We start from the raw sequence: 24615 nt of genomic DNA, 5'->3' as shown, positions 1-24615 counted from the left end.
GGCTGAAGCTAGGAAAGTGTAGATCCGGCTGTGGGGAAGGTGGATCGACCCTTGGGGAGCCGAATCGTCATCGAAAAATGGCCAAAACTGGTCGGGAAGACGAAACGACGCGGTGGAGGGAAGATGAAACATCGCGGCAGCTTTCGTGTTTCGCGGTGGTGGTCCGGGACGATGGGCTGACGGTGATTTGTGGTCGAGGAAGATCACCCTTAATCCATAAACCACAACCTAATATCAACTCATATACTTTCCAAAATCATTCCAAACACGTTAAATTCATAAGAAAAATATTAGGAAGCGATTTTCGTGAATAAATTCATAAATTCTTTAATTATCTCAATATACTTCAATTTAATCACACATGGGGTATTTTTATCACCAAAATAGAGTCACTTTCATGACTCTAACACACTCCCCAACTTACTCTTTTATGAAAATGTTGTTAGTTGTTTTATAAAGAAAATGTAAAGAGCTTTATACTATTAATTTGCCAAAAAGAGTTTTGATATACAAAAATAAATCAAGTCAAATTTATAAAATATAATAAAAATATTTTTAAAATTATAACACTTTAGATAAGTTAAAAAGAGTTAGTAAGAAAAGTTAATTTGAGCTTCTCATATAAGCTTTAAAATAACTTATTTTAAATCATATAAACGACTTTAAAATGTAACCAAATAACTTGAAAAATTGTAAAACTTATGGCTTTGGGGGAAGAGGGGAAATAAACCCAACCAATCAGGTAAATTAGAAAAAGTAATTAATATATGTAGAAACAAACAGAGGAGGATATTAATCATCAAGAAGTAAACTGAATCGATCCTCCTGTTCTTTTAATAATCTTTGCATATTAAGATATACAGAAGCGACTTAGCACAATAAAATGATTTGAACATGAATTGGAAGAATCTATTTGTAGAAAGAACGCAGGGTTTGTATGAAAGTGGACGAGGAGAACTGCAGCAGGTATAAAAGAAATGATACTTCATGGAGTGTTGAAATAATCTTTCCTTCAAAGTTGCCATCCATTTGTTGCAAGAAGCTTTGCAATAGCTGTTGAGATCTTTACAAAGAGAAGAAAAGTACTAGCCCCTCATGAGAATTGCAAGTTCGACAAGATCGTGAAAAAGGATTGATACCCCTTCACTATTCCTGAGCGAAGATTTCAAAATTCCACTTCCTGCAAGTAAATCCACATCCTTGGCAGATCTAAGAAGATTATTCATGAAGAAAATGTAGTCATTTATGAAACCGGGAAGGCTATGACATTGTTCAAAGGCCATAAGATTTCTTAAAAGAATGCCCAGTGGAGGATTTATTACGGGCCGAGGAACCTCCAATATTCCATTTTAAAAGCTTGTTTCAAATTTGTTAAAACTTCGCTCCTTGAACTTTACTCCAGCCTGATGTAGCCGCGTTACACTGGGTGCGGATACTTNGAAGACCCCTTCATTAAGGGGATTCGGCCATTTTACACTAGAACTCTCTCTCTCTCTTGCAAACTTTGTAGTCATTTATGAAACCGGGAAGGCTATGACATTGTTCAAAGGCCATATGATTTCTTAAAAGAATGCCCAGTGGAGGATTTATTACGAGCCGAGGAACCTCCAATATTCCATTTTAAAAGCTTGTTTCAAATTTGTTAAAACTTCGCTCCTTGAACTTTACTCCAGCCTGATGTAGCCGCGTTACACTGGGTGCGGATACTTTAACTGCCTTCTTTTCCAAACTAATCGGAAGGTAGAATACGAATTCTGATGAAATCAACGAAATGTAGCACACCAGAATAATGGCTTTCATCAAAATTATCGACGTGCAGCAAAGCATCCTAATGATTTTGGCTGAAATCATGAGTAATTTTAAGCAGGGGAGGTCTCTGATCATTTATGGTTACATTCGCTAGTATAAACAATTCCTCAAGGACAGAGAACGTATTAGCCAGAATGTAAGAGAGGGCAGTTTTGTAAAACTGCAGGTAAAGGAATAAGTAAACGGCGTCGTTTGTGGAGCACACTTTACTCTTTGTCACTAAGCTGAGCTGACTTTCTTCTCTGTATATAAAGTCCATCACTGTTTCAGTATTGTAATCAATCAAAATCAATTAATAAGATACAAAAGTTCTGAATATACAGAACTCTCTCAATGTTGAGTGTTATGCAGATGCGGATTGGGGAAGTAATTTAGATGATCGACAGTCTACTAGTGGATATTGTATGTACCTAGGTCCTAATCTAGTTCAATGCAGTTCCCGCAAGCAAAAAGTGGTTGTCTTGTTCTCTACATAGACTGAGTACAGACAGTGGCGGACCCAGGATTTTTGCCCGGGGGGGCCTCCGCAGTTCCGTTATTGTTTATCAAACAATTAGTAAAAACTTTAAAAAATCACCAAACCTTAAGCAAAGGAAATAATACAATATCAGTAATCTAAAAGAAAATAATGCAATAACGCAATACTTTACTACTTGAATAAATCTATGAGAAGCAAAACCTTGAGCAAATTATGTTGTAAATAACATCCAATTCACGAGGAAACACAAGAAAATTTTTACGTGGAAAAACCTCTTCAATTAAAGAGAGCAAAAGACCATGGGAATCCAATATAATTAAAAGAGTTTACAACAATCACAATCCACAAAAAATATTCTACACAAATTTCTTATTTCTCCTCTTTTATTTGTTAATTTTTTTTTTTTATAATTTTTCTTTTTTTTTTTTTTGGCTCTCAAAGATTATAATATAAATTTTCATGACTTTGACAGGCTTAACCTAAACTAAAGTCAATCAAAACTTAAATAAAGTCAACGTTGCCTTGACTTTTAATATGAATTAATAAAAAAAGAGGAAATTTTCTTAGTATAAACAAAGATAATAACTCAAACTTTTTAAATAATTTTGAACAGCCAAACGGTGACGTTTGAAATGTAGGAAAGTGATGAGTGAAGGATGAAGAATAACATTCAGTAAAATATAGTTAAGGTTTAATTTGGGAAAGCATGAATATTCTTAAACACAAAATAAAACAAAACAAACTCACAAGATCCATGTCTTTTTCCATCAAATTAAAATAAAAAAACCTTCGAAAAATAAGCATGATTTAACCCTAAAATAAACTAAAATGAAATGAGCAATATACATACCTAAAACTGATAAAACAGAAAACGAAGTTAATTGTGGCACCTTGATTAGTGAAAACTTAAACAAATTCAGTCTTTAAAAGCTTTAAGAACGAATAACATAGAGAAAGTGAATGAAAGAATGAGAGAATAAAGAATTTTAGAGATAAAATTATAAAAAACAGGTGAACATTGAAAAAAGTGGAGAGAGTTTTAAACTTTTAATATGATGTAGGCCTAGAATATATATATTAATAACAAGTTTTTTATAAGTTTGGATATATGTATAATATTTCTCAATTTTTTTTTTTTTTTTTAAAATCTGAAGGTAGACCTAGATATATATATTAATAATGGGCCTATATAAACATTTTTTTTTCAAATGTAAGGATAGGACTGGGCCTACCCTCCAAGGGGCTGGGTCCGCCCCTGAGTACAGAGCACTAGCCCAAACAGCAACTAAATTGGCCTGATTGGACAGTTTGTTCATGGAAATAGGTGTGTCAATCAACTCTTGTCCTATCATCTAGTGTGACAACGTGAGTGCTGGAGCATTGGCATCAAATCCAGTCTTTTACGCAAGAACAAAACATATTGAGACCGATACTCACTATATCCGAGACCAAGTTCTTGCAAAAAAGGTCATTGTGCAATATGTTCCTACAAAGCTTCAAATTGCTGATGTTCTAACAAAGGCCCTTTCAATTAGTCAGTTCCAGGAATTAAAACAGAAACTTTGTGTTGTTGAGGTACCATATTCAGATGCTAAAGTTGACAGTAGTCAAGAGTCATCTTCCTCTCTGAAGCAGCAGTAGCAATCTGCTAACCGTGTGCAGAAAACTAGCAGCAATTGATGTGGTAACTGATATGGTAAGGTGTTGTGTTAAAAACATGTCAATATGGCATACAGATCTGGCTGCTAATGAACTATGAAAGGATGTTGTGTTATGGTGTTATTTGAATGCTCAGTATATGCCATTAGTGCTGCTAATGAACTATGAAAGGGTGGTGTGTTATGGTGTTATATGAATATTCATTATATGCTCTTAGTGTTCTATGTTGAGGTACAATGTGGTGCATTTGAAGTTTTTGGTAAGAATGTTGGTAGTATTGCTGAGATAGCTTCCAGTATGGTATGATTTCAGTATGGCATATTTTGGTGAAAGTGCAGAAGCATTGCAGAAACATTATGTGGTGGTTTTGATAAGAATGTTGGTAGCATTGCTGAGATAGCTTCGAATATGGTATGATTTAAGTATGGCATTTTTGGTGAAAGTGCAGAAGCATTGCAAGAAACATTATGTAGTGGTTTTAAGTTTTCTCTTTTAGTATAATGGTGAGGTATCAGCTTATGTAGTCAACAAGCCAAAGCAGAGAAAAAGGCCACAGCCAATCTGCATATGAAGGAAATGTCTGAAGACAACAAACCAAAGTCTTGAAGAAAATCCAGCCACCGTAGTCCAGTTTGCGGGGTAATATTAGCCAGAATGTAAGAGAGGGCAGTTTTGTAAAACTACAGGTAAAGGAATAAGTAAACGGCGTCGTCTGTGAAGCACACTTTACTCTTTGTCACTAAGCTGCGCTGACTTTCTTCTCTGTATATAAACTATAAAGTCCATCACTGTTTCAGTATTGTAATCAATCAAAATCAATTAATAAGATACAAAAGTTCTGAATATAGAGAACTCTTTCGATCTCTGTTTTCTCAGTCTCACAGAACGGAAGCTGATTTTCAAGTAACATCATGTCGACCTTTACCTCAAGAAGCAACAACCCTTTCGAATATAAACTCTTTTCACAATCAGGGACTTCATCAGACAAAAGATCTTCCAATAATACCTCAATAATGAAGGCAGAATCCAGTAAAACCATTTTCACAAAATCATGACTATTGAGTCCACTGATTTCTTCAAAACAATTACGCAATCTGACTTCATTTCTCCTTATAACATCTACAAATTCTTCCAAGTTTACCTTAGTTCGTTGAAGAAAACCTGCTAAGCAATTTCTTCTGTAATCTTCCATTGGTTTCAACTCATCTGCGCCATGATGAAGCGGGCCAATGGAGACTACTCGAGGTGTAGAAAACATTTCATTTGAGCGACGCACTCGATCTGGAACTCTATAGAAAAAATACTCAGAAACAGGTGGAGAATTTTATTTTTCTTCTCAACGGAGCTGCCGGGTTTTCAATGTCAGCTGAAGCATCGTCACTTTTGTCAATCCGCTCTATTGCCTTTGGAGCAGCCTTCATCACCTTAGTAACTGAAGAATTATCACTAGCATTGTAATTAGCAATGACAATAAACATTATATTATTAGTAAGTACCACCTTCCACACGTAATATCTATGGCTCCGTTTGTTTTGTTATTCCTATCCATATTCTCAATCCTATTCTCAAAATATTTATTTGTTTTATTATTTGAGAAATACTATTCTATTTTTTAATTACTTTTAAACCTTTTAAGTTTATTAATTTAATTAAACACCCTTTAGAAAAAAAAAATTTAAAAATTAACAAAAACACCCCATCCGTCCATAGTTGCTAGATTCCGGTAACCATCAGTGATGGATCTGGCCGAAAAAGGCTATATCAACGCACGATCGGCCATATCTGACTGGTCTGCGTCGTAACGCCATTTTCCGACTAGATTCCGACGGTGGTGGCCTGAATCTAGCATTGTGGGTGGGTGGGGGTATTTTTGTCATTTTATAAAATTTTTATATATTGGGGTCTTTAGTTAAATTAGCAAACCTAAGGGGTTTTTTTGTGAATTTTTAAATTTTACCTCGTAATACTCACCCTATTCAGCTATCCAATATTATTCCCAAAATCCTATCCAAAATAACAAAACAAACGGACCCTATAATTTCATAAATATAACATAAATTAAATGTTGAGATATTGTAACTCGTTTTCCTAATTGTTTCCTTGTAAAATTGTATCTCTTTAATAAATTTAAATTAAAGAGGAATAGAATTATTAAAAAGAATAATGTAAAACCTAATAGAAATAGAATAAACGAAAGTCGTTTTAGGAATAGAAATTACATACATTCATATAAAAATAATATCTCATTTATAATCTATAATTATATAGGTGAGAATCAATTTAAGTTTATAAGAAAATGATGAGTTACAAGCGTGAGATGCAAAAGTTTGGGTAAACATTATAGAGGTATTAGGTTAGATAAGAGATTTATATTGTGTGTACTTTTATATACCTGTTGGTGTTACTATAATAAATTTCTCTCTCATCCATAAAGATAAACGAGTTATGTCGAGCAACATTGACTATCGTATTTGTTTGTGTGATTTATGTTCATGTTATTAATCTTGTGTTTCTTAATGCAAGATCTTCAACATAATATTGAATAATAAAGCCTAGATAAAATAAATTCTTGAGAGAATGATGCATAAAAACCCTTTTACGATAAGATGAAATTTTTGCCTTCAAAAGACAGGGTAATATGTACTTTTTTTTAAACCTAATGAAAAATTATTCTCAGATTAAAGTTAAAAGGATAAATACTAACATCAACTGATTATAGTTAGTTTAGATATTGCGAGGGAATATTATCATTTATGGAAACCTGGGTATATATAATAGTTCAAACCTTTTTAAAATTCGAACTTAAACTCTCACTGTTGAGTGAATCTTTAACGGTGTTGTCTTACGCCTGAAGTGAAACGCTGTCATTTTGGTGTTAGCTCAAGTGACAATCCTCAGCCATTGATTCCATTCAGATCTGACGGCCATTATCAGCTCATTAAGTCAAAGTATAAAAGGCAGCCAGATCTGAGAATGCGCACAGTAACTTGATCTTCTTCTTTCTTGCGTTTTACAACAGTTTTAGTCTTCTTATTTTTACTCTTTCGAACATTGTAATCAGGTTTAGGTTCTTGTGAATCTTGATAGCGAAACTGCATAGTGGTTTTTCTGGTATAGGCTTTCAGTTTTCAGGTTGGCTTATTGTGATTATAGGGAGGTTCGAGTGACTGCTGTATCAATGTAAGAGTTGAGCCATTTGGGTTGTGATTGATTTGTACTTGTAATACTTTGATCCTTATAGTGCAATGAGTCCCAATTTGCTTGGAGCTCAACGTGGATATAGTTTATTCCATTGGAATAAGCGAACCACGGTAAAAATCTTGTGTTCTTGATTGTATTCTTGGTAGTTTAAGTCTTGTGATTGTGTTTGTGAGTGTTGATTGATAGGTTTGAATTCTGTTTCACGCACAACACTCACTAAAATGAGTGAACTTTTGGATGTGAAAGTTGATAAGAGATCACAATTTTTTTTCATTTTCTACTGCTAAGTGATAAATGATAAAGTTATGTGAAATCCTATCAACATCAAGGCCAAAGAAGGATGTTAGAGCCCCCACGCTTTATCAAATCACTCACTCAAGGGATTAGTAGTTATAAAAATTTTAAGATCTTATGTTTAATATGCAGTGTATGCATATGGCTCAACAAAACTAAATAGCAGTGTTGAAACACAAAAGAAAAAGATGATAGATAGATATTCTTACACTAGAAATTTATGATCAGCTTTTCTCGATGCCTTCCAGACACAATCCACCTCTAGTACTATGCAAAACTACATCAAGGGTGAGAAGATCGGTTTATGCTGTTTTCATGGACTTCTCTTTTCCCTCATTCAAAAAAAAGAACAAAACTAAAATTAATTGCTTAAAGCAAAGACTAAGGAAGGTATCTCCTTTTAAGATTGCAAGCAATGTATCTCTCTCAAATAAAATTGAGCATTTGGTACTGCAGCTATAAAAATCTTGGATGTAATTTGATAACTATGATTTTGCATTATAGCTATATCGGCGATTATCAGGCCTTTTTTTTTAATGCGTCAGGATTTCAAGCCTATTTTGAAATGAGGATAGTAAATTAAGTTTAGTTTATCCAAGATTTAATGCTATAAGCTTTAAAGTAGTGAAGTACGATGAACCTTTTTGCAGGTCTAAGAATTTCCTGATATGCTTTTCTTCAGGATTTTCCATTACAAAGACTGATGATATTTTTATCTTTATACTTCACTTCAAGCTCTGTCATATTGTGAGAAAAGTTGTTGGAAGTTGATTTTGTCTCACATTGCCAAGGTGGTGGATTGTCATGTTGTATATATCTGGTTGGACTCCCTCCTCTCTTGAGCTAGCTTTTGAGAGTGACTTTTACCCAAACACATTTATCAAGGTATCAAAGTCACGTATTTTTCTTTGTTCTATGAGCTAGAGAATAGATATTAGCATTTAGCCCATTTTATCAAAATTGAATAAGGATATACTTTGCTCGTTCTGCTAGAGAATTGCTTTGTTCTATGAGCTAGAGAATAGATATTAGCCCACTTTATCAAAAGTGAACAAGGATGTTGGTTTTAATGCCAGATTATACAAAGAAAGAAAAGAATCCGAAGAGAACCCGCATTTTTCATTGAACATCATGGGACAACTTATAAAAAATATTTTACTTATAGTCCACTGTTACAACCACTATATCAGGGACCCTTTTACATGATTAAAACTAAGCCACACAATATAAACTAATACATTACAATTAAGGGACATAGAGCCATATTTCTGGCCACAACTACCTAATTACATCACAACAAAACATCATCCAGCTGCCTCTAAACCAACTTCTTCCAACACAGCAAACTGAACTTCCTTGGCGCCAAAAAACATCTTCAAACTACCAGCCCTTGAATATTGCATTTCCAGCAAAATATCATAACTTCATCACTCTTCCTTGATATTTTTGCTGGAAACACCAAGTTTTAGCCTTAAATCTTCAAACTTGGCTTTAGACAAGGCTTTTGTCATTATGTCAACAATCCGATTTTCTCCTTTGCAATGCACCCAACATTCACGGCATGGTACTTGATCTTAATGTGCTTGGTTCTGCCATGAAGAACAGGATTTTTTGCCATGGCTACAGCAAACTGATTGTCACACAAAATAAATGTTGGATTTCCTTGATTTTGCTTCAAGTCATCTAGGATTTTCCTTAGCCATACGGCTTGGTTCACGGCTGCAGCAGCAGAAATATACTCTACTTCTACTGTGGACTGAGCCACAGTCTCTTACTTCTTTGACAGCCAACAAATTGCACCCGAGTTTATGTAAAACACATAACCAGAGGTGCTCTTCAGGTCATCCAAGTATCCACCCTAGTCATTGTCAGTATACCCGAGCAGCTCTAAGTTTTCTGATTTCTTAAACCAAATACCAAGCATGGTGCTCCCTTTCACATACCTCAATACTCTCTTGGCTGCCCTGAAATGCAGCTCACTTGGATTGCTCATGAACCTAGAAAGGTAACTTGCGGTAAACATGAGATCAAGTCTAGTGGTTGTAAGGTATATCAGACATCCAATTAGACTTCTAAACTGACCTTCATTCACTCTCTCTTCACCAGCCTTTTTGCTCAACTTCATATTGGGAACCAATGGATTATCCACAGGTTTACAACTTTCCATGCCAAATTTCTTGAGTATCTCACTTGCATACCTCTGTTGGCACACAAAAATACCATCTCTAGACTGATTTATTTCCATACTGAGAAAGTAAGTCATCAGTCCTAAGTTAGTCATTTCAAATTCATTTTGCATGGCTTTCTTGAACTGATTCAATTCTTTAGAGTTGCTTCCTATAATCAGTAAATCATCAACATACAATGAGCCGACAGTCAAGTCACTTTCAATCTTCCTAACATAAAGTGTATGCTCATTAGGACTCCTAATGTATCCTAAATTGCATAGATGGTCATTTATCCGGCTATACCAGGCTTTAGGAGCCTACTTTAGGTCATACAAGGCCTTCTTCAGTAGATACACCTTGTCCTCTTTACCTCTAACCTCATAGCCTTCCGGCTGTTCCACATAAATATCCTTAGTAATCTAGCCATTCAAGAATGCTGATTTAACATCTAACTGGAAAATTTTCTAGTCAAACTGAGCTGCTAGAGCAAGTAACAACTTGATGGTGTCATGCCTGGCTACATGCGCAAAAGTGTCAGAAAAATCTACCCCTTACTGCTGTGCAAACCCTTAACCACAAGTCTTGCCTTGTGTTTGTGGACTGATCCATCAGGATTGACTTTCTTCTTGAAGATCCACTTCACCTGGATCACTTTTCTATTTCCTGGTCTATCAACAAGTTCCCAGGTGTTATTCTTTTCTATCATTGATAGCTCCTCCTGCATTGCAGCCTTCCACACTTCTGACCTTGCGGCTTCATTATAATTCCGGGGTTCAAACACAGTCAAGTTGTACCTTTCATACACTTCAGCTAAGGATCTGGTTCCTCTAATTGAGGGTTCTTCCTCTTCATTAGAATTTGCCTCATTAATCAGTTCGTCTGTTGGCTCTTCTTGCCGTGGCCTAATTCCTTCATCTATTCTCTTCTCTTCCTAGGTCTGTAATGATGTTTCATCAACCCTTACATCCCTTGTAATTACTATCTTCTTGGACTTAGGAATGTAAACTCTGTAACCCTTTGATTGATTGTTGTACCCTATAAAGATTCCTACTTCAGCTTTGTCATCCAACTTTGTTCTCTTGTTTGCTGGAACCATGACATAGCAAATACTCCCAAATATTCTCAGTTGCTCACTGTTGGTTTTACTCCACTCCAGGCCTCAATTGGAGTTTGATTCTTGACTACTTTAGTTGGGAGTCTGTTCAGTATATAAACCCCTGTATTAACAACTTCAGCCCAAAACATCTTGGGAAGCTTCTTCTCAACAATCATGCATCTTACCATATTCATGATTGTTCTGTTTCTCCTTTCACTGACCCTGTTTTGCTGTGGGGTATAAGGAGTGGTAAACTAATGTAAAATCCCAGTTTCTTTGCAAATTGAGCTAAACTCACTTGATGTATATTATGTCCCATTGTCACTCCTTATGGCTTTGATCTTTGACCCTACTTAATTCTCCACCAGGAGCTTGAATTTTCTAAACACAGCAGCCACTTCACTCTGCTGCTTTTAGAAGTACACCCAAGCCATACAAGAGAAATCATCAATAAACAGCATAAAATATTTACTTCCATTCAGAGATTCAGTCTTCATGGGACCACACACATCAGTGTGGATCAGTTGTAGTTTATCACTTACTCTTCAGGCCTGATCTTATGGAAAAGGTGGCCTACTGAGTTTACTAAGCTGGCAGACTATGCAAAGGTTCTTCTTCTCTTCAATTTCATGTAGGTTTAGGACCATATCTTTACTTTTGAGTTCTTTAAGGCTTATGTAGTGGAAATGGCCAAGCCTTTTGTGCCAAAGCTCGGACTCTTTTGGCCTACTAGTTAGTGCAAAGATTTCTGATTTTTTCCGCTCAACCGAGAAGCTCTTTCCCAACATCTTCACACTCATCAACTCATTTCCTTCACTATCTAATATAACACATGATTAGTTTTGAAAATGCAGGGAATAATCCTTTTCTAGCATTTGTCCAACACTTAATAAATTCTGAGTGATTTCGGGTACATACAAAACATTTGAAATAACTTTGGTACCTGATTGTGTTAGGACAGCAACATCACCAATTCCCTTGGCCTCCACATAGTCTCCATTCCCAATTTTGACTCTGGAGTTGTATGACTTATCCAGCTTGATGAAATTCTGCAAATCTACTGCCATGTGGTTGGTGCAGCCACTATCTATCAGCTACACCTCATTGCTGGCCTGAGTTATGTAACAAGAAGCCACAAACAGTTGTTCAGACTCATGGCCTTGTTGTTGATCTTCTACGGCTTGAGCTTGTTGTGGTGGCTGAGTTCTTGCACACCTTCTCAATGTGGCCAAATTGTTTGTAGGCCCTACATTGAATTCCAAGCCTAAACTAGCACCTGTTCTCTAAGTGACTCTTTTTCTTGCAGTGGGGAAATGGTGGATAGCCTCTTGTTCCACTTGATTTTCCCCACTGACCACGGTCTTTTCTTTCCCTTTCTTATCTCCGGCATACCTTTTATTATTCTCTTGCATAATCTTACCTCTTTGAGTTGCCATCATAGCACCTTCATTAGCATCCTTCTACCTCATTAATCTTCTTTGTTCTTGAGCTTGTAATGCATGGACGAACTCAGTAAGTGTGATCTAAGACAGGTCCTTGGAGTCCTCTGGGGAGGAGATCTTTGACTCAAACCTCTTGGGCAAGCTCACTAGCACTTTCTCAACGATCATCTTGTTAGTCATTTCCAATGCAAGTAGCCTGACCTTATTAACCATACTCATCAGTCTATCCACATATTCTTTTACCTTCTCAACTTCCTACATTCTCAACATCTCAAAGTCCCTTCTCAAATTCATCACTTGCATATTTCTCATTGTATCACTTCCCATAAACTCCTCTTATCACATGTTTTTTTTTGCTATTTCACATGCCATTATCCTTGTAAACACAAGGTCTGTAACAGCCGAATGAATGTGGGATAAAGCCCTTGGAGCCTTTGATATTTCCCCTTCGTGCAACCTTATTTGATTCAAAGTGTGATTTGGACCTAGCTGAGAAGGATGTTTCTCTCCTTCAACATATTGCCAGAGCCCCTGCCCTCTTAGATAGGCCTTCATCTTGACAACCCAAATGTGATATTGCTCACCATTGAAGACAGGGATGAAAGGGAGGTTGATTGAGATTTCATAGATGCAGGTTTTGAGACTTGGGACAGAACTGCTCTTGAAGAAAGATGGAGGGTGACTAAGCTTGAAGATCAGTGTTTTGATTTATCTAGAGGTCTGGTGAAATGGCTCTGATACCATTTGTTGGTTTTAATGCCAGATTATACAAAGAAAGAAAAGAATCCGGAGAGAACCGGCATATTTCATTAAACATCATGGGATAACTTATACAAAATATTTTACTTACAGTCTACTGTTACAACCACTCTATCAAGGACCCTTTTACATGATTAAAACTAACCCACACAATATAAACTAATACATTACAATTAAGCAACATAAAGCCATATTTCTAGTTGCAACTACCTAATTACATCACAACAAAACATTATCTAGCTACCCCTAAACTAACTTCTTCCAGCACAGCAAACTAAACTTCCTTGGAGCCGAAAAACATCTTCAAACTACCAAACCTTGAATATTGTATTTCCAGTAAAATATCATAACTTCATCAAAGGATATACTTTGCTTTATTATATGAGCTAGAGAATAGATATGATGCCTAGGGTGATCTAGTTCTGGTACCCTAAAATTTTTGGAGAAACCAAAACCGGTCAGTTCCAGTTCCTAAATAGGTGGAACTGAACCTGTGAAACAGGTTCTGGTTCCAATTCTGGGTACCTGAGACAGTTACAAACAGTCCCTATTAGTTTAAAAAATAACAAAAACACCTTTGAAATTTACAAATACACCCACATTTGTTTACACAAATACAAACAAAGAAAAGTAAAGGGCACAAAGGACACAACAGCAAAACCAAGACATTCCCTAGAACAACAACTGAACAAAAAGATCAAAGCAAGAACATGCAGATCACACCAGGAAGAAACCAAAGTTTGCATGTTCCAAGCAAGAGGCAACCACAAAACAATACAAAACCTGCCACAAATCAACCTCATCCCACCAATCCCACATCTCGCCAAATATACCACCCGAGTACCTGGCCAGCAAAACAAGAACACCTCACCCAAAAGCCTGGCCAACCGCAACAACAATCACACAGATCAAGGCACACACCATCAACCCCATATCTCTCAAACACACCACCATGCACCCTTCCACAAATCAACCTCATCCTAGCCCAAACTCGACTTCCAACCTAGCCCCCAGCAGCAGATAACGGCAAACTTGAGGAGAAGACGAGAGAAGAGTGAAGAGTGAAGATAGAAGATAACGGCAAACTGAAGACGAAGTTTGACGGAAGAAAAGAGAAGACGAAGTTGGGCACCCAATTCGATTTTCCCAAATGTTAATCGAATTGGGGATTTTGATTTGTTAATGTAAAATTTTTTAAAACCCCCCAATTTTGTATACTACTTTTTCAACCCCGGTTCCTTTCCTAGTTCCTAACAGGGTACCCTATTCTTGGTTCTGGTTTCGGTTTCCGGTTCCAAGAGTGCAGAAACAGGAATCGGAATCGAGGAGTTCGGTTCCTATTTTTAAGAACCGGAACCTATCCTATGAGGTTTGATTCTGGTTCCTACCCATAACTGAGATCCCAGGTACCCACCGGTTCCAGTTCTTACCCCTAATTATAGCCCAAAAAAGATAGAAGATTGAATGGTAAACTTAGAATATGCCATATTGGTTTGAAACAAAATCAAATAGTTAGAATATGACATCATTCTCAAAATTCTCCGTTTTAGAGTAAAAAAGGTCTATGCAAAATAAGGAAATATTTATTGATAAATGAGAAGAGAAAATGAACTAACACTTAGTAAATAGGAGAAATATAACGAGCCTTACCTTCGAAGATAAATATTATCTTTGAAATTTTGTTTTTTTTCCCTATTGTTTGAATCTTTCTATTTTTAATTCTAAAAAAAAATTAATAAATGTCCTAATATATTAACGAAAACTCCCAGGTTAATTTGGATCAAAACCTAATTCCTTACTCCTAATAAGTGTTCTACATAAGAACTATAATTATGAAAGAAATAATAATAGCACAAACAAATTGAGATAACATTCTTATAATTAAAACTAAATCAGCTCCTCTGCAGCCTTCAGAATTTATCTATCTTTGAAATATTTGTCCAAAACTACATGAAGACTGAGAGGATGGTTTATTTAGGCAACTTTATAGGCATGACCTGCAGACATCCAATTTCTTTTAAATTTCATTGTGTAAGGAATGAACGTCTTTTAAATTTTTTAAAGGGATATTATCATAAACTACCTCTAACGTTTGCACTTGTATCATGGGGAGTATGACTTTGCCATTTTTTATCAAAGTTACCCCTAATATGGCTGAATCAATCACGGTGCGGGAGGATCGGCTAAAATGATTGTTGAAGCGTAGCTATGGGTGGTGGTACCAACGAGGCTGGGAAGATGAGTACAAGAGACATCCACATAAGATTGAAGTTATCATTTTGACCATTTCTTTTTCACACCAAGGGTTATCATTGAAATGCTTTTAAAGTGTGAGGGATGACTTTGATAGAAAGTGGTAAAGTCATCCCCCACCAATTGAAACACAAACCTTAAGGGTAGTTTATGATAATATCTCCACCTTCAAATACATTTAAATTTTGGCTTATTATCGGCTACTTCCCTTGAGGTTTCACAAAAATCAAATTTCCCACCAACAGTTTGAGAAACCCGTGGCCACCTCCTCTCAGGTTTCTCAATTGATCAATAACCTCCCTTACATTCTGTTAGGGTTGTTTAAAAAAATTCANAAGAGTGATTTTGATTACAATTGGAATTTGCTTGAAGTAGGCAGGTGCATATGCTGGGGTCAGCAATTGTCCACGCAAAAACCAATCTATCCCCATCCTCTTGAAGCCTCCCAATAAGCAGCACCGTCGCCTCTCTTCCTTATCTTCCTCAAACTAAACAAACAAATGTACTTTCTAAACTAATTCAGTTTCATCAAACAAATTTCAACCCACTTCTCTTTCTCTCTGATGGCTTCCCTCACCATCTCAAACCTCTCTCTCCCATCTTCACTCCCCATCCAAACTCCTCGCACCCCATCTCCTTCCTCCCTTTCCATTCTCTCAAAATCATCACATTCTCAATTTTATGGACTCAATCTCTCTTATTCTTCCACTGTGCCCATCCCATCTTCCACTTCACACAAGACTTCCATTTTTGCTAAGGTACATTGCTCCACCACTTGTACAAATTTTGTCTACTTTCTTAGTTTTGTATTTTGAATGTGAATGTTGCCTTTTTGTAATAGGTTAACAAAGGTCAGGCGCCACCAGCATTCACATTGAAAGATCAGGATGGAAAGAATGTGAGCCTCTCCAAATTTAAGGGGAAGCCTGTGGTTGTCTATTTTTACCCTGCTGATGAGACCCCCGGCTGCACCAAACAGGTTTTGAAAGAAAAAGAAAAAATTAGTTTACCTGTTAATTTCTTTGCATCTTTTTATACTGCTTTTGGTTTTTGATTTATAGGCAATGTAGATAGGGTGTTATGACATGAATTGAATATATGTAATCTTTTCTTTGCCACTCTGCTTGTTCTGGGTTTCTAATTTCCATCAAGTAATTACGAGCATTTATATAATTTCTTTACTTAATCGCTCTGATAAATATTTTGGACCTATTATATCGTGCTCTTATCAATCATTCAGTATTGTTTTCTTTATCTTGATAACCATGTAAATGGTAATATATGTCTTTGTATAAATGAAAACCTGCAATAACTCTTTACAGCCATTGTTACTTTTTAGAATAGTTTTGCTCAGCGTTTGTAATAGCAGTAGTAGAGTATCTGATTTCTATATATACAGAGCAATTAGATTGTTGTGAACTCTGAATATTGTTTATGTAAAGACATGCATTGGACTAAATCATCAACCCCAAGTGACATCTCAATGTAGTATAGAAGCTAAAACAAAGTGATCCTTTTGCAGGCATGTGCTTTCAGGGATTCATATGAGAAATTTAAGAAAGCCGGAGCTCAGGTTGTTGGGATAAGTGGTGATGATCCATCATCACACAAGGTGAGAAAGTAAATTTTATATGGAACAGCTTCAGGATTGAAGGAGTTTCATTCTTTTTCTCGGCTCTGATAAAACCCACATTACATTATAAAATTTCAACTTGTTTAAATATTCTTCCCATTTTGGCTGATTTCTATATAAAGCCATTCATTGAGCCTACCAACTGAGCTAAGTTTTGATGGTAGGCTCAAATGAACTTCTTTGGTGAAACGTCCTAAAATCCTTAATATCCCTGTAGTTTAATAAGTTAATTTCCTATACAAATTAGTAAACCAGACCCAGTAATTTAATGTAACTCTTTCCTCTTTAGTTAATTAAGTGAACCAATTACGTTATTGAATAGCTCTATTTATTCTAACTCTTACCACACTTTTGAATTTAGGCAAGTCGTCTCACATATTCATGGGTGGAGTGCAATTAGGGTTAACATTAGCTACATTTGATTAAGTGGAGCCTTTTTTTCTTCATACTATTATTTTCCACTGATAAGATATATAAGAAATCCTTTGTTACAAAGATTTTGGATCAAACTTCCATCATTAAGTACGATTGCAGATAATAAATAGAGTTTTTTTTATAGGTCATCAGTCACATTGGATATATTGGACAGAAGGTTCAAAAATTGGCCATCTATACATGGTCAGAGTGCCTCATGCAATAACATTTTAGAAATCTAAAAATGTCATATTGAAGGTCCACATAACTAGCTAGCTATATTCTGAAATTTTACAGGACATCCTTGCCACATATGTACATCTCTCACAAATTCTTTTCTTTTGTTTTCCCATTTGCCAAAAAAATGTAATAAGAAAACAAAGCAAGAGGAATGAATCTTGGACCTATCTCGTATTCATCTATGATCAACTCTGTTTCACTTTCGTTTATAATTTGTAAAATTTTCAATCATGCTTGAAGCTGACCAGTATTTGCATGTATGTAGGCATTTGCAAAGAAATACAGACTTCCTTTTACATTGCTGAGTGACGAGGGCAACAAGGTGCGAAAAGACTGGGGAGTGCCTGCAGATCTGTTTGGAACATTGCCTGGGAGACAGACTTACGTTCTTGACAAGAATGGGGTCGTTCAGCTCATCTACAACAACCAGTTCCAACCTGAAAAGCACATTGATGAGACCTTGAAGCTTCTTCAAAGCCTTTGAAACTCTAAATTTGGAATAGTGTCTTGTTTTTCTTCTTGTTACCCTTGTATATTTTTCTCTTGGAGTTATGCAAGTATTTATTCATGTATGATTTAAAATTCTCTGTAATTACCTTAGCTGTAAAAAAAGGGGTTCGACCGCAATTTCGCAAGGAAATCAAACTTCTTCGACATTTATGAGAAATTAAAACGTTTTGTTTCTGATGAACAGGATTTACGTGTGCTGCACATGGCTACTTCATTTTATGACTTTCTGAAAGTAAATGTGAAAAAATTTCAGCTGAACAGGTAATGCAAACAGAGATACATAGACTTTATTCAGAAAAGGGTTGAATTTTGCTACACATATCTGGATCTGTATTTGCTAATAAAAAAGTAAAGAAATTAAAACTTCAAGCATATCTCCCTTTTCTTTTAATATTTTGATGAGCTAAATTATTTATTATTATTATTATTATTATTATTATAGCTCTATTTTTCCAGCTCATAGTCCTGACTGCCATAAGGGCTAAATGCTTCTAATAACCAATTCCTTTTCCTCCAAGTGTTCCATCCCATCTCTTGACATATTTCGTCACCGTGATTGATGCTGAAAGTAGAGATACAATGCCTCTTGTAGAACCTGGTGGACTGCCTCATGACTTCCATCTCTTTTGCTATTTGTTCAAGCATCTGCTCCACACTGGGGAGCTTGAATTTGTTGTCAATTAGTCGAGCCAACCATATGCTCCGTAGCTCAGCAGTGTGAAGGTTTGAAAGGCTTTCAACGTAACCCCCAAAAGCCATGTTTGGTATCAATGGATGGATAGTGCCCCTGCCAGAAGGAGATTGAGCTCACATTAATTACTTTCCAGTTTGAGATTTATTAGTATAAGATTTAGCAATACTTTTGAAAGAAGATGTTTAACGGAGAGTGAGTTACCTGTATAAGGGTATAATGCCTGAAGGATATTCTAACAAGCTACAAAAAGGCTCTGGTAAAATAGCTTTAAGCTTTTTCTTCCCATCGTAACCAGTGGCAAAAATCACAACATCGGCCTCCAATTTAGTGTTGTCATCAAACTCAATGCCACCCTCCCAGAACCACCATTTTGATGTTCTTTTGAACACAATCTTTCCCTTATCAGCCTCAGAGAAGAAATTCTGAGGCATGATAGCCATCTGGCAAGAAGCATAGTCTTCCTCAAATGAGTGATCTGGTTTTAGTCCATATTTGAGCAAAGGAAGCCTCCAAAGCACATAGGACTCAATGAACTTAGATACTCCACGCCTCTGTCAAGAATAATAATATGTTAATAAGTCTAGCATTTTAGAACTTGATCAGTGTACAGTGAAAAAAAAAAAAAAAAGAAAAATATTAGAGAATGCCATAAACTTACAACAGGAGATAATAGGAGGCCAAGGAGAGTCCTGAGAAAGGTTTGGCTTGGTGCTCTGTGCAAAAACTGAGAAAATCTTGTGGAATAGAAGAGGAAGAAGGGCAAACCCCAAACCCAGTAATGGGGGACTGGCCAGTGTGGGGTCCTTACCAACATAGTGCATGGTTTTCCTTCTGCCCCTGAAACAGATTCAGACATAAAATCCCCAAATAATTAATTTTATAGGCAAATTAGTGAGTCTAACTATTAACCTGAATCTCCCCATCTCTCTTCAAACAAATGATTAATTCACTTGACCCGTAAATTAAGATTAAAGGAAACTTAATTTAATGTATTAATGATGAAAGGAAATTAATTGAAATAAAAGGAAACTTAAATTATATTGTAAGACCCGATGGTTTTGTTTGACTAATTGATAGTTCATACTATTATTTTCCTAAGAATAGCCAAAAAAGGAAGGTAGCTGATAGAATTTGAAAAGTTGAATCAAACATGTTTCATGTCTAAAAGTCAAAACATAGATTTTGAAATTCTAATTCGTGTGACTTAGAATGTTGAAAATGAACATGAACATGTGCACTGAAAAAGTCAAAACAGTACCAGATATTTTCATTGTTACTAGTTTGACACTTGACCACGCAATTCCTTGTTAATTTTTCTTGCTTTTTGTGTGACTTTTCATGCAAATTCCAACCTTACAACGTGGAACTTTATATAATTTATAAATATATAGCTGGACTAAGATTTGCTTCACAGTAATATATATCGTTTTGCCACAAGCCACACGTGTTCCAGTAATAAACAAACTAGAGTTGGTAAAATTCTACCCTTCCATGAATTAGGTATTTTATTCAGGGATAATTATAACAATAACAGAGTGTTTGATGAAGACATGAAGCTGAAATGCAAGGAGGAAGAAGAGATAGATAATAGAATTAATTGGAGAAGTTACTAACTGTCATCCATAAATTACCAACCTTGCTTACAATCTATGGATTGCAAACAACTATTTATCGAGAGATCCCTACAGCTTTTTCAAAGTACCAAAAGAATTAAATATAAATCATGCTTTATTATTATATTATGTTCTAAATTGAATACAGCCTAATAGCTAACACAAAAGCCTATATTTTAGTGTAGAGAGGCTTAAACAGTATATGGTTACCTATATAAAACTATGGATAAACTCAATGATATCAATAAAATGTTAAGTTATACCCATACACAAAGACAAAGTATACAAGTAAACCGCTTGTTGGAGTTTAGAAAGTAGAATTGCTGTAAGCCGGAAACAAGACCATGAGAAAAGAGAGGTGAAAAAGTTTAATAATCGATTAATGAATGATTATGATCGCCATTTAACATTTTAATTTGTTCAATAAGATATCAAAGTGGATGGAAATTAATGGTTAACACAATTATTGCCTTTTTAGCTCAATATTCATTGTCAATATCTGTCAAACAGAAAAATTACTTTTCGAAATTAACGTATAGTAGGTATGCCTTTTTTTTTTTTTTTTTAAACCATTGGGGGAGGGGATAACAAATAAAGGTGATGAAACTTCATTTAAAAGTCTTCTGTTAACAGTATATCATTGTGGTAATACAACCACTCATACATGGACTTTTAAAGTCAATAATTTTGATGCAATTAACAAGATGGTATATGAAATATATGTATAAAATTACCTTGATTTGCTTCAGCGCATTCCATAGCTAAATCAATAGCGGATTTCTTGTAGCCAACAACAACCACCCTTTTGCCCTTGAGCAGCTGAGTAGCACCTTCCTTGTCAAGCTTACAGTAATCAAGGCAATGCAAGACCTCCCCCTCAAATGTCTCAGGCCCTTTGTTCCGAGGGAAAGCTGGAATTCTCGGTATGTCACCGTACCTCCCCGTACATACAACCACAAACTCGAATCCATACCACTGAAATCAAACCATCACATTCGTCAGTGCTACTTACTCTTCTATTCTTACAAACCAAAGTAATAACATCCATGCATGCATATACACACCCATCTATGGAGCTACACATACATATATTTATATGCTCGTCAACTTTTGGAGGATAATACTCGAAATTAAAATATTTTGAGAAAAGAGATTTTCTTTAAAAAACAAAACCATGTTGAAAGGCTTTAAAAGAGTATTATAAATATATTTAGAAAGCTAATAACGACCTGAATGGAATCAGAATTGTTAGTTTGCACTGCAACTTCCCAAACAGGATGACCTGGCAAGGGAGTCTCATATTCTCGTGGTTTTTCACCAAAATCAGTGGTTTGTGTGTCGGCAATGAACCGGACACCCACAACTTTCGAATTGAACCTCACACACTTTAAAAAATCAAAGTGTTTTGCATAAGATTCCAGGTAATCCAATATCTCAATATACGAAGGAAAACCAGGATCATCTCTGTTAGGCCATGGAAAATCAGCGAACTCGTAATCACAACGAGCCGACTGGAGCTTAGTAGAGTTGTAAGAACATCCTTTCCACACTCCTCCAATAGAATCCGAGGCCTCAAATACTTTCGGATTATGGTGACGCAGATGTTTAGCGGCTGCTAAACCACTCACACCAGCTCCAATAATGGCTATTTTGGAGACTACAAGATGACTTTGGCTGTTGTTAGCCATGCTTGCTTGGGACAATATGAGTGTTCTTTTGGGTTTTGGCTGAATGAAGAAGTACTTGTGAAATGACTAGCAACTTAAGGGTACTGTATTTATAATGCATGAGATGGGTGATTTTGAAAACACGTGAATGGACTTGGAAAGATTGAAAAGTAAGGGAGGAAAGAGGCAGCAGTTTGGTGAAGGCGAAGGCGAAGGATGACCATTTCTTAATTATTTATTAAGTTTTATGATGTGAAATTGTTTGGTTATTGGGTGGAACTTTCGTATTAATGACAAATGTTAAATTTCTTTGTATCTTCAAAACCCTAAGATAATGAATGTATGCATACACAATCTATGTACCTGTTACAGTTGCCATGCCATGTTATTTTTTTTTTCCAGGAAAAGCAGGCATAACTTAGTTAGACTGATTCCCTTCCAATCTTATATTATATATATGATATTACGGGAAAATTCCACGGATCTCTTATGAGGTTTGATTATTAATTCTAAAAATTATTCTTGAATTCTTCCCATGAGCGTATGCTTCTTGAACATTTCGTCCACAAAACCATTTGGATGAATCCACTGTATGATTAAACCTTAATTAAAGGTTGATATGTATAAATCAATCACATAACATTTCATATTTTAGATAAATATTGAATGCATAAGTATAGAAGAACATATGAAAAGCCAATTTTAATCAATCGAATTGAAAAAAGTTGCAATCAACGATTTCTTACAGAGTGAGAGATTATGGGGGTACGTGGTTCTAGATTCCCTCCTCTTGCTTCGTTTTCTAATCACATTGTGGAAAAATGGGGTCAAGTAAGAAAATATACACATCCTCCATTAAAATTATTGCTTAAATCTATTGCAGGAGGAATTCATTAAGTTTTTCGTACGTGACTCACGACCTATGGGCTATGGAACAACTAACTCTCTATATTTGTTATCTTCAATCGTTCTTAAAAATAAAAACTTTAGAAAAGATTGGCTTTGGGTCAATAATATTTCCTATATTTATGGCCTTTGAAATATAATCATTTTAAAAGATGGGAAACATTAATATTATTATTATTATTATTATTATAATCTAGAAAATAATGCTCTGAAATTATAACAATTATAGATAGTGAGGCTTGGAGATAATATAAAACACCGTATTCTAAAATTAATTGACTTTTATTTCATGTAATATAAAGGTGCTGATCTGTATCTTAGTGGGGCCATGTTATTTATGAGTGAGGAGGACGCAATTCTGACTGGAGCAAAATTTATAAATCACTTCACTTTCGTCAAATTCAAATGTGATGTATAATTAATATATGTGTATTATTGTGGATACGTTTAAGTCTATTAAATGAATTCATTCCCTATACTGTTTATTTTAATCTCATAATGTCGGTAGGAATGTTCATGCTACATGCAGTAGTTTATACATATTTGAAGAGAGCTAGCTTGAGAGGAAAGGAAAAGAATACTAAAAACAAATGCATGAATGAATGTTTGATATTGATTGTAAGATCTGAGTCAGAATATTTAGAAACTACACTTATGAAATATCCAAGAAAACAATAAGAAGTTTCTGGGAAGTAGACATCCTTCTGGACAATGTTTATACCATTTGAAGTTGAACGTAGAATTTGAACACGTTTCTTGTGAAATCAAAGTCCATTTTGAAACTTGACTACCCAATGCAGTGAACATTTTCGTTGTTCAAGCTGCTTCTCATGTTCCTCGTAAAGAGTCAGAATAACTTTATTCAAACACTTTAGTTATTTTCTTTCTTGCAATGCGAATCATTGGTTCCAAATTAACAGATTAAAGATTAAATATTTATGAACCTTCTTCATGTTTTTACACAACTTAGAATTCCAACGTATCAACCCCTTTTACCACGGCCTAGTTGAGACTATGAAATTGAATATTAATTGCAGAGTTGAAAATTAAAAAAGTACAGAAGAATGAAGACCAAGCTAGTCAGATAATAGTAGATTTCAACAATATTATGAGCTGACAATTTCATGATTCAATTCCAACGAATCCGTTAATTACTACTACAATTTCAAAGCTCCAAATCTGAATTTGACCTCGGATTATATATAAAAGCTTTTATATATAATAATCTCTCTTTGGCCTTGACATGTCAGTAGGTTGATTACAACAACTAATGTCAATAACATAATATGCAAAGCAATTTACTCAAGAATTTGGACTAAAACTGGAAACTGATCAACCAAAAACCGTGGGCTAACATGACAGTATCATTGACTATTAATCATAATTTTTTATTTTTTATTTTTTTGCATTACTGTTGATTCAATCCCGTGTGAATGGTGTTGTGTGAAAATGATCTCATCCACACTTGTATTACTTAGATAACTATTAATTATAAAATACTTCTTTAAGTAAAGGGAGCTCAAAATAATATGAAAACAAGAAAAAATGTGAAGCAACTCTCATCCAAACCTCCTGTAACTGGTTTATATAACATTTTTTTAAGGTAAAAAGGAAGCACACAATGCAAAAAAGTTGTATGATCTGCTGGGCCTCATCAATCCACCCTACTGACTAAATTGAAATAAGTTGAGTAGAGGGAATCTAATTAGGCAACGAAGGAAAACGAAATTTGTTCCGATTGAAATATAGTTCATGAACACCAAGATAATGAAATGAGAA

The 24615-nt window shown here is 35.4% G+C and overlaps 3 protein-coding genes across 3 annotated transcripts; 1 reads left to right on the top strand and 2 right to left on the bottom strand.

Moving 5' to 3' along the window:
- Positions 1–4751: 4751 nt before the first annotated feature.
- Positions 4752–5424, bottom strand: LOC116131049 (UPF0481 protein At3g47200-like). Its single transcript, XM_031416694.1, has 2 exons — positions 5288–5424; positions 4752–5235 (listed from the first exon to the last, which is right to left on the bottom strand). Exons 1-2 carry the CDS (start codon positions 5422–5424, stop codon positions 4752–4754), a joined length of 621 nt encoding a protein of 206 aa, XP_031272554.1.
- A 10135-nt stretch (positions 5425–15559) lies between these two features.
- LOC116131074 (peroxiredoxin Q, chloroplastic-like) lies at positions 15560–18102 on the top strand. Its single transcript, XM_031416716.1, has 4 exons — positions 15560–15917; positions 16001–16138; positions 16682–16771; positions 17712–18102. Exons 1-4 carry the CDS (start codon positions 15723–15725, stop codon positions 17928–17930), a joined length of 642 nt encoding a protein of 213 aa, XP_031272576.1. The 5' UTR covers positions 15560–15722; the 3' UTR covers positions 17931–18102.
- A 45-nt stretch (positions 18103–18147) lies between these two features.
- Positions 18148–22048, bottom strand: LOC116131073 (probable flavin-containing monooxygenase 1). The gene is made up of 5 exons (XM_031416715.1): positions 21493–22048; positions 20998–21238; positions 19309–19487; positions 18852–19201; positions 18148–18743 (listed from the first exon to the last, which is right to left on the bottom strand). Exons 1-5 carry the CDS (start codon positions 21949–21951, stop codon positions 18401–18403), a joined length of 1572 nt encoding a protein of 523 aa, XP_031272575.1. The 5' UTR covers positions 21952–22048; the 3' UTR covers positions 18148–18400.
- Positions 22049–24615: the final 2567 nt, after the last annotated feature.

Source organism: Pistacia vera, unplaced genomic scaffold (assembly GCF_008641045.1).
Source record: "Pistacia vera cultivar Batoury unplaced genomic scaffold, PisVer_v2 Contig228, whole genome shotgun sequence".
Classification (NCBI taxonomy): Eukaryota; Viridiplantae; Streptophyta; class Magnoliopsida; order Sapindales; family Anacardiaceae; genus Pistacia; species Pistacia vera.
The sequence above is the reverse complement of the archived record's forward strand: the minus strand, read 5'-3'. Positions and strand labels throughout refer to the sequence as shown.